The sequence below is a fragment of the Primulina tabacum genome, chromosome 11 (genome assembly GCF_025594145.1).
Source record: "Primulina tabacum isolate GXHZ01 chromosome 11, ASM2559414v2, whole genome shotgun sequence".
In the NCBI taxonomy this organism is placed as follows: Eukaryota; Viridiplantae; Streptophyta; class Magnoliopsida; order Lamiales; family Gesneriaceae; genus Primulina; species Primulina tabacum.
Window position 1 is genome coordinate 8,780,976 of NC_134560.1, and position 14,173 is coordinate 8,795,148.

At 34.3% G+C, this 14,173-nt stretch overlaps 1 protein-coding gene across 1 annotated transcript; it reads left to right on the forward strand.

The window, feature by feature from the left end:
* Positions 1 to 12,565: 12,565 nt before the first annotated feature.
* On the forward strand, positions 12,566 to 13,750 carry LOC142519607 (uncharacterized). Its single transcript, XM_075622647.1, has one exon. The coding sequence runs from the start codon at positions 12,566 to 12,568 to the stop codon at positions 13,748 to 13,750; it is 1,185 nt and encodes a 394-aa protein (XP_075478762.1).
* The last annotated feature ends 423 nt before the right edge of the window (positions 13,751 to 14,173 follow it).

The window sequence follows — 14,173 nt, forward strand, 5'->3', positions numbered from 1 at the left end:
CCATAAATTAGAAAATATGCAAAAAGTGCGTAAAAATTTTCATGTTTTCTAGTGATTGTTTATATGTATTTATATTTGTGATTTACAACCTCTATTTTAAATTTGACTTATGACCCTTTATTCTTGAAACTATTATTTCCATTATTTTTTCTTAAAACACATTATGAAGAATTTGACATTTTGCATTCTTGTAACCTCAAGAATTGAAGAGTTTTACACGAGACTATTTCAAAATTGAGATTATGGTGTTATATAGACATTCAGCCATCGGTGTGTCAACTTTATTTTTTTTATATATCACTGAAAATAATATCAATTATTCAAAGCTAGCTTAAAAAATAAAGATTTATTTGCAAATAAATATAAAGGGATAATTACCTTATTTAGTCCTTTGTTTTATGTCATTTTTCTGATTTAGTCTCCCATTTTCTAATCGTCCATATTTGGTTCTACCATTAATTTGAATGTTAAAATAGACGGAAATGTAGCATGTGATAGTCACGTGATGAAATTTTACATGTTCGACGTGGAAGATTCTCTTCTTACCTTCATTTAAAATCGATTTTCATTTGGAAACCCTAATCGTCATGTTCTATACCATGACAACCCTCTCAGCGGCGTCAACGCTAAATCTTGCTAGCGCTCTTCTCTGAGATGTAAGTTTTCTTTCTTTCTTTTTATTTTCTTTTCCATTTTAAATTTCTGTGATCATGAATGTTATTCTTTGAGATTTACACTTTTTTCAATTCCAATAATGTTTTGTAGGTTGGTAAATTTTTTTAAAAAATAGTCATTTACAAGCATATGTCCAAAGGAAATTAATTATTAATAAATGAGTTGAGATTTTAATTCCCCACAAATGCGACTAACTTGTCGAATTGTGAGTGTTTCCTTCTTAATGTTTCCAATTAGATTTTTGAATGATTTTTTGTAAGCATTTTGTAACTTTAATCCAACAGTTGATGCCCACGCAAACATATACAACATATATCATCTGCATGACTGACTTTAAATTGATCTCCACAAGCATTTCAACTCACACAAATCAAAACACAATCTCGAATTCAGGTCTTGAGAAGCAATCCTTTGCTGATTGTGGAGAGTGAGATATAATCTTCTTGGCAATCAAATCTCTCATTTAATCTGTAGGGTGTGAGCTTTATACAAAATTTCTGGGCTTCGATCATGATTGGGGAGATGCAACCCTTACGATAGTACGCTAATCGAGTATAGAAGGTAGAGCAGTATCTGTGTTCAATGTGATCTAAGACGAAAAAATGTTATTGTGTTAAATAACAATAAAGTTCAGTTTACAAAAAACAAATATAATAAACAATACATTCACACAGATAACAATATATTAAATTAATAACAAGTAAACAAAATATCTGAAAATTTAATAAATAATACTCGTCTAGCTAGTCATTTAGTCCATCTTGGGACATTGTTGATCGAAAATATTTATTAATTAACTTAAACTCCGAGAAGGTTCTTTCTGATGATGCAATTGTTATTGGTACAATTAACAAAAACTTATAGATAATATAATTGATTATTTGTGAATAAATCATTCAGTTTCTCCAAACAATATCATTTTTTTCATTAGTTAAATAGCATCTTATGACCACCAACTCTCAACACAACTCATCACCATTAATGTTTGAACATCCATTGTGACTAAATAATTATTGAAGTTCCATACAAAATTTTGTCAAACTAGTTAAATACTCACTCTTTAACTTATCCAAATTCAAAAAAAAACCCAAAAGTCTTTTTATAGTTTTTTATTGTTCAAATCGAACTTGAAGGTCTGAGCCTGATTGAAAGAGTCATATCTCAACATATGAGTAATATTAATGTTGATAGTGTTAATATGACAAAAAGTATACCATTAGATTTAAGGTAGCTTGAAATAAACCTGCAATTAGTATGTCATATAATTAAGTTTAATATCAGAATTATAAACGAGTCATCTGTGTTATTATTCCTAATGGACGCCACAAAGAAAATTATAAATAATAAAACCTTTCAATTATTTAAAGGACCAAAACTAACAGTCCAAGTCAAAATAATAAAATATCCAACAACCAATAAATCCAATTACCTATAAATTTAGTTCAATAAATTCCTTTTTTGAAAAGGAATTTCTAACGTCATAAAAAATTAAATCAATAAATTTAGTTTTGATTATTGATTTTAATTTGAAAAGGAATTGATATTTATATTCTATTTTTTATTCTATTTTTCTCCAACTTCATCTGTTTCTATATCCCATCCCATACAGGTCATTGCCAATAGTTTTTGTATTTATTCAAAGGATTTTGGATTATTCCAGGCAACGACGAAGAAATTTATCGTGAGAAATGTGCGGCTGCATGAATGCTCGCTCGGTACCGATTGCTTGCAGCATAGGCTAATTTTGCCACGTGCTCAGGAATCCGATGATTCACACTATAGAATCTATGGGGTCAGCAATGGGTTAGTGCTTTATGGTCCTCTTGAGGATGTCGCTTCTAATGGTCGAATTTATCGTTGTTACATATGCAATCTGATCACAGGGAAGTGGATTACCCTCCCTCCATATGAACATTGCTTCCGGCTTGTTGTCGTGGGTTTTGTGACTCAAGTTGAAGATAACATCCTCGTGAGTTATAGAGTTGTGCTCACTGATTCGGGCACTTGATGTAGAGTCTTACATTCTCCCACTTGACACATATATCTCATTTATCATAGTAGAAAACAGAATACATGAATCATGGCGATAGTTTCTCTAGAAGCGAGTATAATCTTCCATGTATCACAATGGATTATGTATCTCAAACTGTATAACTTAATGAATAAATCTTATGTTTATTCGAGGTCCAACTTTATTGATATTTCTCGAATCAATGAATGTGTGCACAACAAATATGAGAAAATATCACATCATAGTTTCATTAACTTTGTTCTTACAACAAAATTACATAAAGGAACCAAGTCTCATTCTTTCTGTATGATCATTAAATTTCAATGGTGACATGCCCTTAGTCAAAGGATCCGCAATCATCAATTCAGTGCTAACGTGCTCGATAAGTAACTTCTTATCTTTAACACGTTCTCGTATGGCTAAATACTTAATGTCGATGTGCTTGCTTCGACTACCACTTTTGTATTTTTAAGCCATAAAAACAGCAGCTGAATTGTCACAATATATTCTTAATGGCCTAGATATAGAATCCATAATTCTAAGCACTGAAATGAAACTCTTTGGTCCCTTGAAGGTACCTCACTACTTTCTTTGCAGCTTTCCAGTGATCTAAACCTGGATTACTCTGATATCTTCCCAACATCCCAACAACAAATGCAATGTCAGGTCTAGTGCAAACCTGAGTATACATTAAGCTTCCGACAGCAGAAGCATAAGGAATGCTTTTCATTTGTTTCCCGCTCTAGATCATTCTTTGGGCATTGGCTCAAATTGAATTTATCGCCTTTCACAACGGGAGCTATACTTGGTGAACAATCTTTCATCCGATATCTCTCTAAAACTTTGTTGATATAGGTTTCTTGAGACAGACCTAGAATACCTCTAATTCTGTCTCTATGTATCTTAATGCCAATGATATAAGATGCATCACCCATATCCTTCATATCAAAGTTTTTAGAGAGAAATTGGTTCACCTCATATAACAAACCCTTATCATTGGTTGCAAGTAATATATCATCCACATATAGAATAAGGAAACAAATCTTGCTCCCACTGACCTTCTGGTATATACATTGATCCATGGGGTTCTCAACGAATCCAAATGAAGAGATAACATCATGAAATTTCAAATACCATTGACGGGAAGCTTGTTCAATCCATATATAGATTTCTTAAGCTTACAAACCAATTGCTCACCATTACTAGAGAAGAATCCTTCAGGTTGTTTCATATAAACCTCTTCCTCTAGTTCTCCATTGAGAAAAGCTGTTTTCACATCCATTTGTTGTAAATCTAAGTCAAAATGTGCAACTAATGCTAGAATGATACGAAGAGAATCTTTCTTAGATACAAGAGAAAAAGTTTCTTGTAGTCGATTCCTTCCTGCTGAGTGAATCCTTTAGCTACGAGTTTTGCTTTATACCTTTCAATGTTGCCTAATCATTCTTTCTTTGTTTTGAATACCCATTTACATCCAATGGCTTTTACACCATCAGGCAACTGAACAAGATCCCAGACTCCATTAACTGCCATAGAATTCATCTCTTCTTTCATAGCATTAAACCATAGTTTTGACTCATTACAACTCATGGCTTGTGAAAACGTTTCAGGATCATTTTCGGCTCTGATGTTAAAATCTGATTCTTGTAAATACACAACATAATCACTAGATATAGCTGATCTTCTTATTCTAGTAGATCTCCTAAGGTTTGATTGATCAACATTTTCTTGTTGTTCTTCATTAACAACTTGATCTACTGGATTTCATCAGCGATTTGTGGAACTTCAGTAATCGGTTGTCTAACACTCATTTGGTCTTGAGGGGTGTGAATAACAATCAATCTGTCATTTGAATAAAAGGGTTGTGCATTAATGTGATCATTCTCAAAAATTATGTCATGATCACTCCCACTAATCAAGTCATTTTCAAAAAATTTTGCATTTCTCGATTCCACAATTCTAGTGTTGTAAGATGGACAATAGAATCTGTACCCTTCGGATTTTTCGGCATACCCAATGAAATATCCACTTATAGTTCTTGGGTACAGTTTCTTTTCATGTGGGTTGTAAACTCTTATTTCTGAAGGACAACCCCAAACGCGTATATGTTGCAAACTCGGCTTCCAACCTTTTAATAACTCAAATGGCGTCTTTTGGACAGCCTTAGTTGGAACTCGGTTTAATATATACACAGCTGTCTTAAGAGCTTCAATCCACAAGGATTTAGGAAGTTTAGAGCTACTAAACATGCTCCTCACCATGTCCAATAATGTTCGGTTTCTCCTCTCAGCTACGTCCATTTTGGTCCGGAGAACCAGACATAGTATATTGGGCAACAATCCCATGTTCCTGGAGAAACTTTGCAAACGGACCAGGTGCCTGTCCATTCTCAGTGTATCTACCGTAATATTCTCCACCTCTATCAGTTCTCACGATCTTAATATGTTTTCCATGCTTCTCCACTTCAGCCTTAAAAACCTTAAAGGCTTCTAGTGCTTCGTTTTTGTTATGAAGCATGTAGATATACATGTATCGTGAGTAATCATCAATGAAAGAGATGAAGTATTTCGGACTTTGCACGTCCATATCTGGACAACAAATATCTGAATGTATGATTTCTAATATTTTTGTACTCCTCTTGGCACCCTTTTTAGACTTATTGGTCTGCTTTCCCTTAATGCAGTCAACACAAGTCTCAAAATAAGTAAAATCTAAAGTACTGAGTACTCCATCATTTACTAATCTTTTAATTCTCTATATGGAGATATGTCTCAATCTCCTGTGCCACAATATAGAGGAATCTTCATTTATAACACATCTTTTAATAACTCCCTGAACATGCATAGTGGTGTTATTATTTTGTAAAGAAAAAGAAAAAAGACCTTCAACCATTGTACCATTTCCAATAAGATTTGATTTATAAAATAAATTTATTGATTTATCCAAAAACTAAAATGAATAACCGAGGGGTACAAGTTTTGAAACTGAAATTAAATTCATAGAAAAAGTAGGAACATAAAAATTCTTTTCCAATTTTAAAATATAACCACTATTAAACACTAGGCAGCAAGTCCCAATAGCCTCCACATGCGAAGACATCTTGTTTCCTGAATAGATGCTCCGCTCATTTTCTATTGGTTTCCTTAGGTTTTGCATACCCTGTAAAGGTATTTGTAACATGGATTGTAGAACCAGAATCAATCCACCATGTGTTATAAATCATATTAACCATATTAGATTCATAACAGACAAATGAAGTAGGAATACCTTTCTTTTCAATCCAATCCTTAAATTTATTGCAATCCTTCTTAATTTGTCCCGTCTTTTTACAGAAAAAACACTTGGATTCTTTCTTAATGTCAGGTTGGGTTGGAATTATACATTCCCCTTTTCCCTTGACTTTGGCTTGCTTCTTATACTTTCCTTGTGTAGTCATAAAAACATTATCACTCGTTTCCATTAACAACCTTCCTTCCTCTTGAACACACATGGTCATTAATTCATTGATTGACCATTTATCCTTATGTGTGTCGTAAGAAATTTTGAAGGGTCCATATTGTTGTGGAAGAGTGCATAAAATGTAATGCACAAGAAAAGTCTTAGACATTTCCACTTCAAGTGTCTTTAATCGAGCCGCTATATCCCGCATTTTCATTATGTGCTCTCGCACACCTCTTACACTGGTGAGCCTTAATGAAGAGAATTCCATAATTAGGGTGCTAGCAAGTGCTTTATCTGAAGACTGAAATTGTTCATCAATAGCCTTCAGTAATTTTCTGACATTATTATGCTGATCGACAGAACCACGCATACCAGCAGAGATTTTGGTCTTTATGAACATTACGCAGAGTCGATTAGATCGCTCCCATTTTTCATAAAGATCAATATCGTCCGGAATGTTGTTTTCAGTAATAGCAGATGGTTCGTCTTTCCGTAGAGCATAATCAATATCCATCCACCCTAATTGAAGAAGAATTCTTTCTTTCCATATTTTATAGTTGTCGCCCTTTAGTTCGGGAATGTCACATTTCATATCAGAAAAACTCGCAGATTGCATAACTACACAAAATATCACATGCTTAAAATTTTGAGACAATATCATGTTTTACCGATGTAATTCATGTTTTAAAAATCTAGTGACATAAAATTTGCCTGTGGGCTAAAATTTTAATTCAATAAGATTTTTCTGTAACTTTATGATAAAACTATCAAAATGCATTTTTCTTAACTCCTGTGGGTAAATTAAGAAAAATATAATTTGATGTTTTAACCTAATTAGTTATATAAATATAATAAAAATCTCTGTGAGGTAAAATTTATTATGTTTATATAATTAATTACAATTGATGTCCATTATGTGAACCAAATCCACTTAATGCATAATTTTTCATAATTAAGGATGTTGTGGCTATTCCTCAATTATTTAAAATTATACGGTTCACGGGACAGCTTTATATAATAATTATTTCGCAATCAACACTCTCCAAGAGTGATCCCAGGAAAGATAGGTAGTGCTAAGGCCCTTTAAATACCTAACTCCTAGTCAGAGCAACGTTCCTCAGGGAGATCAGTGGCTAGTCAAGGCAGTTTAAACCGATCTATGAAGAACTTCCTCAGATCATGTTTTCTTACGTCACCTTGTAATTATTATTCAACTTAATTATCCACATTTATGTGAATCTTTATAAGCCAAAATTTTTTATTAAATAACTTTATATTCACATTTTTACTTAATATGAACAAATATATTCCCTATCAGTTTTTCTCTTCGATCAGAGTAGTGATAAAGTGAGGATCACATTTACATGAAAATGTGGGCCCTCATCAGTTTTTTCTCTTTTATCAGAGTAATGATAAAGTGAGTATTATTTGTTCATTTGTGAATATCTGAAATATTTTATTTTGTAATTTTATATTCACATCTTACTTAATATGTTCATTTCAAATTATAATTTACTTGATATAATTTAATATGAACATAATGTGAATATTGATGTGCCAATTATTATATTATTATTTTTTAATATTATTTGCATTTTAAATTTCAAGAATAAATGCAAACATAATATTAAATTTGCATGTACAAATCAAAAACTTATAATATTTGACATTATTTCTAACGTGCAAAAATAATTTCTAAACAAGTATTAGAAATTACGTCGAACTTGTAATTATTTTAATGTGTACAAATTATTTAATCAAATGTTTATATGTATACCAAATTATACATATAACACATTAATCATTATTTATTTATTTATTATTATTATTTTAATAAATAAAATAATAATAATTAATTTTGCGGGACCCACCAATTTGAAAAATTGAAAGAAGTGTCGGTTAATTTTTTGAAATTATTGGACAACTGACTTGGAAGGAAATTGAATTCAATTTGTACGTGTGGGTCATACATCGTGGGAATCCATCTTATTAATTTATCACAATGCATCAGAAAGGTTGATTATCTTCTTAAGCTTTCTTCTTCGAATAATTTCTTTCAATTGCTCATTTCATTTCTCCTCAGAAAATTTTTTAAAAAAATTCAAAGTATGTAGAACTTCAAGCACGACCGACAACAAAATTCTCCGAAGAAATTTTTCAGATAAATTTCTTAATATTATTATGTTCGAACTTCAAAATTCATTTCTTACGTAAAACTCCAAAATAATTTCTTAAAGTTCTTGATCTGAAAACAAATATTTTCAAGACAGAGGTATCACGGCTCTGATACCAAATGTTAGAGATTTTTCTCAAAGCCATGTTTCTACGTATATATAAACATAATATATAATATGCGGAAGCTTAAATCGAGTGTTACCTCCGGCCATTGAAAATTTTGAAATTCTCTGTTTTTCTTCTCGGTTGAAGCCTTCTAAGCACTCCACCTTCTCGATAGATGGTGTATATTTCTTATGAGGTGTGTGTGCTTAGGGACCTCAATCGCTCTATTTATAGGCGTTTTCTCATACCATCGATGAGTGTATCGGGAGCCGAGATTCAGAAGGAGAATCGTGTACGCATCTAAATTTTCTTGGCCGTCGCCAATATCAATTTGTACACGCTACTTCTTTTAACATGTGTCATATTTCTTACATATTAAACGAACATGAAGGGCATCTGAGATTTTTTGTGGTAGCATTCAATGAGTTTTCCAGAAGTTTAATTATTTGGGTATTGAATGATTATGATCGTGGAGAATATTGGTGTCTCCAACACAGAGTCGGCATCAGCGACATCCAGTCTGACAGTGGCCTGAGTTTACCTACGGTGCCTTTATCTTTTCATCCATCTGATCAAGAGATTGTCTACTTGATAAACGAAGAGGTCATTTTGTCGTACAATATCAAGACTAAAACATCGAAAATTCTGGGTGATTCCAGCAAAAACTATCGTTGCCGATTCCCATTTCGTCACTTGTACTCGTTTGTGATTCCTACATGGCCAACTTCAATCAACTCTTCCTCCTTCGATGTCGTCACCAGATCAGATTGATTGATCTATCTTTCACTTTTGGATTATAAATTTGAACTCTATCCAAATCTTTCTCAACTTACTTTTTTTTGGCAATAACATGAATGTTTTCAATTTTATTTCTTCTCAAATGTTTATGGTTTTGTTATTCGTTTGTAACACTTTCTATTATTATTTTAAATTATCGAAACAGTCTTGTGAGATGGTCTCATATTCAATTTTGTGAGACAGATTATTATGAGTAATCGAACCCTAAATTGGTAAGTCGATCGAATATATAATTAATTATTGATTCATCTATTCATGATTTTAACGCTATTAATTCATACATAATTTATGTCAAGTTTTCAACATCTTGGTCTACATGTCACTACAACAAAAATGACTTTTCGCAGCGCACTATTAACAGCGCACATTAAAAGCACGTCGTTAATATTATTATTAACAGCTTGCATGTTTATGTGCGCTGTTAATAGTATTAATTTTTTAAAAAAATCGTGTGCACTATTAACAGCGCACATAAAAAGCACGCTGTTAATAATTTTATTAACGACGTGTTTTTTATGTGCGCTGTTAATAGTATTAATTTTTTTAAAAAAAAAATCGTGTCTTATTAACAGCGCACATTAAAAGCACGCCGTTAATATAATTATTAACATCGTGCTTTTTATGTGCGCTGTTAATAATATTAATTTTTTAAAAAAATCGTGTCTATATATTAACAGCGTGCATTAAAATACACGTTGTTAATAATATTAAATTTTTTTAAAAAAAATCGTGTTTATACATTAACAGCGCACATTAAAAGCACGCGTTAATATTATTATTAACGGCGTGCTTTTTATGTGCACGCCTGTGGAAGAAAAAAGCGCGCACGTTATTTTCTAAGCGCGCTCAATTTTCATTCCCGGAAGCCCCAATTTCTTTTTTTCTTTCCTGTGCGCCGATTTCTTCTTTGCAAAATCCTTGTCGCCGCCTCTACATATCCGCCATCTTCGCCGCCACGTGCTCCTTACCGGCGCCGCCTGTGTCATTATTGTTGATTTCAGTCATCAGATGCCCTAATCTGAAAGGCAAGGGACCTTCGCACGATTCTGTAATATTTAGGAACAATCACTGGTTTTGATAAATATTCCGGTAATTGAGTTATGATTGCTCTGTAAATGTAGGTCTTGATTTTGATATATCTTTGGTTTCATTGAAATTACTCATTGAAGTAGGTGCTCATCTATTTGGGCAGTTCATCGGATTGTATTTCTGCGAATTGCTTATGTGTATTTCTGCGAATTGCTTACTCGTGATTTTTTCCTCGGTATTTTTATGGTTTCAATTCAACTTTGGATTTCTTTTCATTCAGTGAGTGTATTCCGGGAATTGTTTCATTGCATTCCTTTCCTCGTCCTTCTATCATGTGCTTGAGTTCTTTATCTTTTATTTTTTTGGTCATTGGATGGGTTGAATACGTTACTTTTTGTTCCATTTGATTTAGCGTGTGATAGGAATATGACACTACCTCGTTCCAGTGTCGTGGTTAAGTGGAAATGTTTCTTTCCTAATTGCTCTTCTTAATTCAATAGCATTTTTTTAACGTTTATCATTGTTTTCTTTGTCGGATCAAACATTACAAGATTGGCGCAGAACGTGAAAGTACCACAAAGGTCTTTTTGGTTTCTGTATTCCTGCTTCTCTTTTACTATAATTTAATCTTTATTAATGTAAAACTTGATTTTCCATAATCTGTAGTATGGTCAGTACATAGTGGTAACTTCCATTGGATCGAACAAGTTTATGAAATGCTTTTCTATATGACTTGTGCATCTCTTAGTTGCTTATTGGCACTGCTCTTATTCTAAGACGATGGAAATTATGCAATTTTCTACAATGAAATGCCTAAAGTTGTCAACATAATCCGGACAAGTCCATTTATTAATTCCTTGACCAAAGTTTGGCTTTATATCGAGTTAATGTTTTTATCCAGAATAAGCACTGCGAGTAGTACAAACAGTAGTGTATGTTACTTAACAAGTCGGTTGTTGGCATATCCATTCTATTAGAGAGTAGGTTGAAATATGATCTCTTCGCGGATTTCAAGGAAATAAAATGAATTAAAGAGATTATTTTAGTTGGTTCTGATTAGGGCCTCATTGTGTTTTTGAATGCTCATTACTCATTTTTAGCACGCCTCAAATATGTATTGATGATGAATTTGAGGTGAATTTTTTTATGATTCAATTTTTGTGAAGTACGGATCATATGAATTTTAATGAAATTTTCTTCTGATATTTGTGCGATTGGTTGGAGAAGCCAACAGACTAAAAACACTTCATTTGTGTGTGCCTCTAATTATAAGCATATTGTTGGATTAAAGGTGGGCTTTTAGGCCTATGGGCTTTCCATGTGAGTGAATGAAAATTTGGAAAGGTGGGTTTGTCCCACATTGGAAAAATGAAGTGGTATAGATAAGTTATATTGTGTTGCACTTTATGGAGGTGTAACTATGATTGGTCAAGAGGCTCTCTCTCGCGCACACAGGCGCAAGGGGGGTGCAAATCATGGGCCCGATTTGCAGTGGAAAAAAGGCTTGACTCGTGTGCAAGCGTACGAGCGCGACCTGGGCGCGTCGAATGTCGGACCGATCAAGGCAAAAATCGCCTAGCAGTCTATGTCATCTTTTGTTATTTTTTTTGGTTGAGACCTTTCACATGCCCTTGAGACCTTTCACATGGCTTGGCTTTTGATGCTTCACCTCACCAACTCTTGGTGTTTCATCTACCATCTTTAAGGCAACCTTTGGCCTTTCATATGGATGGGATTGACATGTATAAATAGGAGATGTGCTTAGCCAAGAAAGGAGAGAGAAAAAACACCTGCAAATTCACTTTCCCTTGCATTCTGTTTTCCATCTTGCTGTCGTTCTGCTGAATTTCTGGTTCTGCTGAAATTCTGCTACAGTACTGAAATTCTGCTACAGTACTTCTACATTGTTCTGCTACAGTACTTCTGCGTGTTCTGCTACAGTAATGTTTCTGCTTGTTCTGCTTCTGCTCCGTCTACTGCTAAAGTTCAGGTACTGATTTTGTTCGCTAGCATAGTGCTTTGTGCTGCAACTCTACTGGTTTGCCCGTTGTATCCTAGGAAACAGACGTCCGCTGAATCCTCGGAGCACATACTGGAGGGAGCGAATCTGTTTTAAGGAAACTGTACAAGCTACAGGCCTCAGTTTGATTTAATTAAGCATTATTCTATTGTTTTCCTCAAGATACTGATTTGCTGGTTTTATACATTAGTCATACTCTACTGTGAACAGCACGCTTGTTTGGTTTACTGCATATCTGTCCTGTTTTTCCATATAATTTTATCAACAAACTTAAAACAGATTTTACTCATTACGTGGTTTAAAGTTCAGATATGGCTACTGAATCCAGCGTGCAAAGGGAAACTAGTCATGTTGTCCCTACTGTGCCTACTCAAGTTGTCCCACGTGCTGCTGCGGTTACTGTCCTAGCCAGCCACGGTGAAAAGCCTGAGAAGTTCACTGGTGTGGATTTCAAGAGGTGGCAGCAGAAAATGTTGTTTTACTTGACAACACTGAACCTGGCTAGATTCCTATTCGAGGATGCTCCTAACCTGAAAGAGGGTGAGGGAGATGTTGAATCCGTCAGTGCACTGGAGGCTTGGAATCATTCTGATTTCCTATGCCGAAATTATGTGCTGAATGGATTGGCAGACTCGCTGTACAATGTGTACTGCGAAAAGAAGACAGCCAAAGAGCTATGGGAATCCCTTGACAGAAAGTACAAAATCGAGGATGCCGGGGCCAAGAAGTTTCTTGTAGGCCGCTTTCTGGATTTTAAAATGGTGGATTCTAAGCCGGTTATCAGTCAAGTTCAAGAAATCCAAGTGATTCTTCACGAGATTCACGCCGAGGGGATGACGTTGAGCGAATCTTTCCAAGTGACTTCTATAGTTGAGAAACTACCAGCAGCTTGGAAGGATTTCAAAAACTACCTAAAACACAAGCGAAAGGAGATGAACATTGAAGAGCTCATTGTTAGACTTCGCATCGAGGAAGACAACAAGAGTTCGGAAAGACGATTGTTTTCTCCTGTTTCCGCTAAGACAAATGTTGTCGAGCATGGCCAAAGCTCGAAAAAGAGAAACTTCTCTCCCTCCAACAAGAAGTTGAACCTTAGACCCAAAGGAGGTGTTTCAAAGAAGAAATTCTCTGGAAAATGCTATAACTGTGATAGCATGGGTCACAAGGCATCTGAATGTAAGAAGCCAAAGAGAAACCGAGAGGTGAATATGGTGGAGAACATATCTCAAGAGGTTTCGAACATGAATCTCTGTGCTGTAATATCAGAAGTTAATCTGGTGGGTTCTAACCCAAGGGAGTGGTGGATCGACACTGGTGCTACTCGCCATGTTTGCTCCGACAAGGAGATGTTTGCTACTCTTGAGGAATCTATGAATGGTGAAAAACTATTCATGGGAAATTTCGCCACTTTCCGAGATCAAGGGACAAGGGAAAGTTGTCCTAAAGATGACATCTGGAAAAGAACTGACTTTGAACAATGTGCTGTATGTGCCTGACATCCGCAAGAACTTGGTGTCAGGGTCGCTTCTGAACAAGCATGGTTTCCGCATTGTATTCGAGTCAGATAAGGTGGTTTTGTCGAAAAGTGGAATGTTTCTTGGCAAAGGTTATCTTTGTAATGGGTTATTCAAACTCAATGTTATGGCTGTTAAGCCTGTGATGAATAAAGTTAATACTTTTGCTTACTTGCTTGAGTCTTCTTGTTTATGTCATGGTAGACTTGGACACGTTAATTACGATACAATTCGTAGACTAATTAACATGAAAAGCATTCCTGCATTCCAAATTGATAAACAACACAAATGTGAAACTTGTGTTGAGGCAAAACTAACAAGATCATCTTTTCGAACTATTGAAAGAAATAGTGAACCACTTGATCTAATTCATAGTGATATATGTGATCTAAAAGATGTACAAAC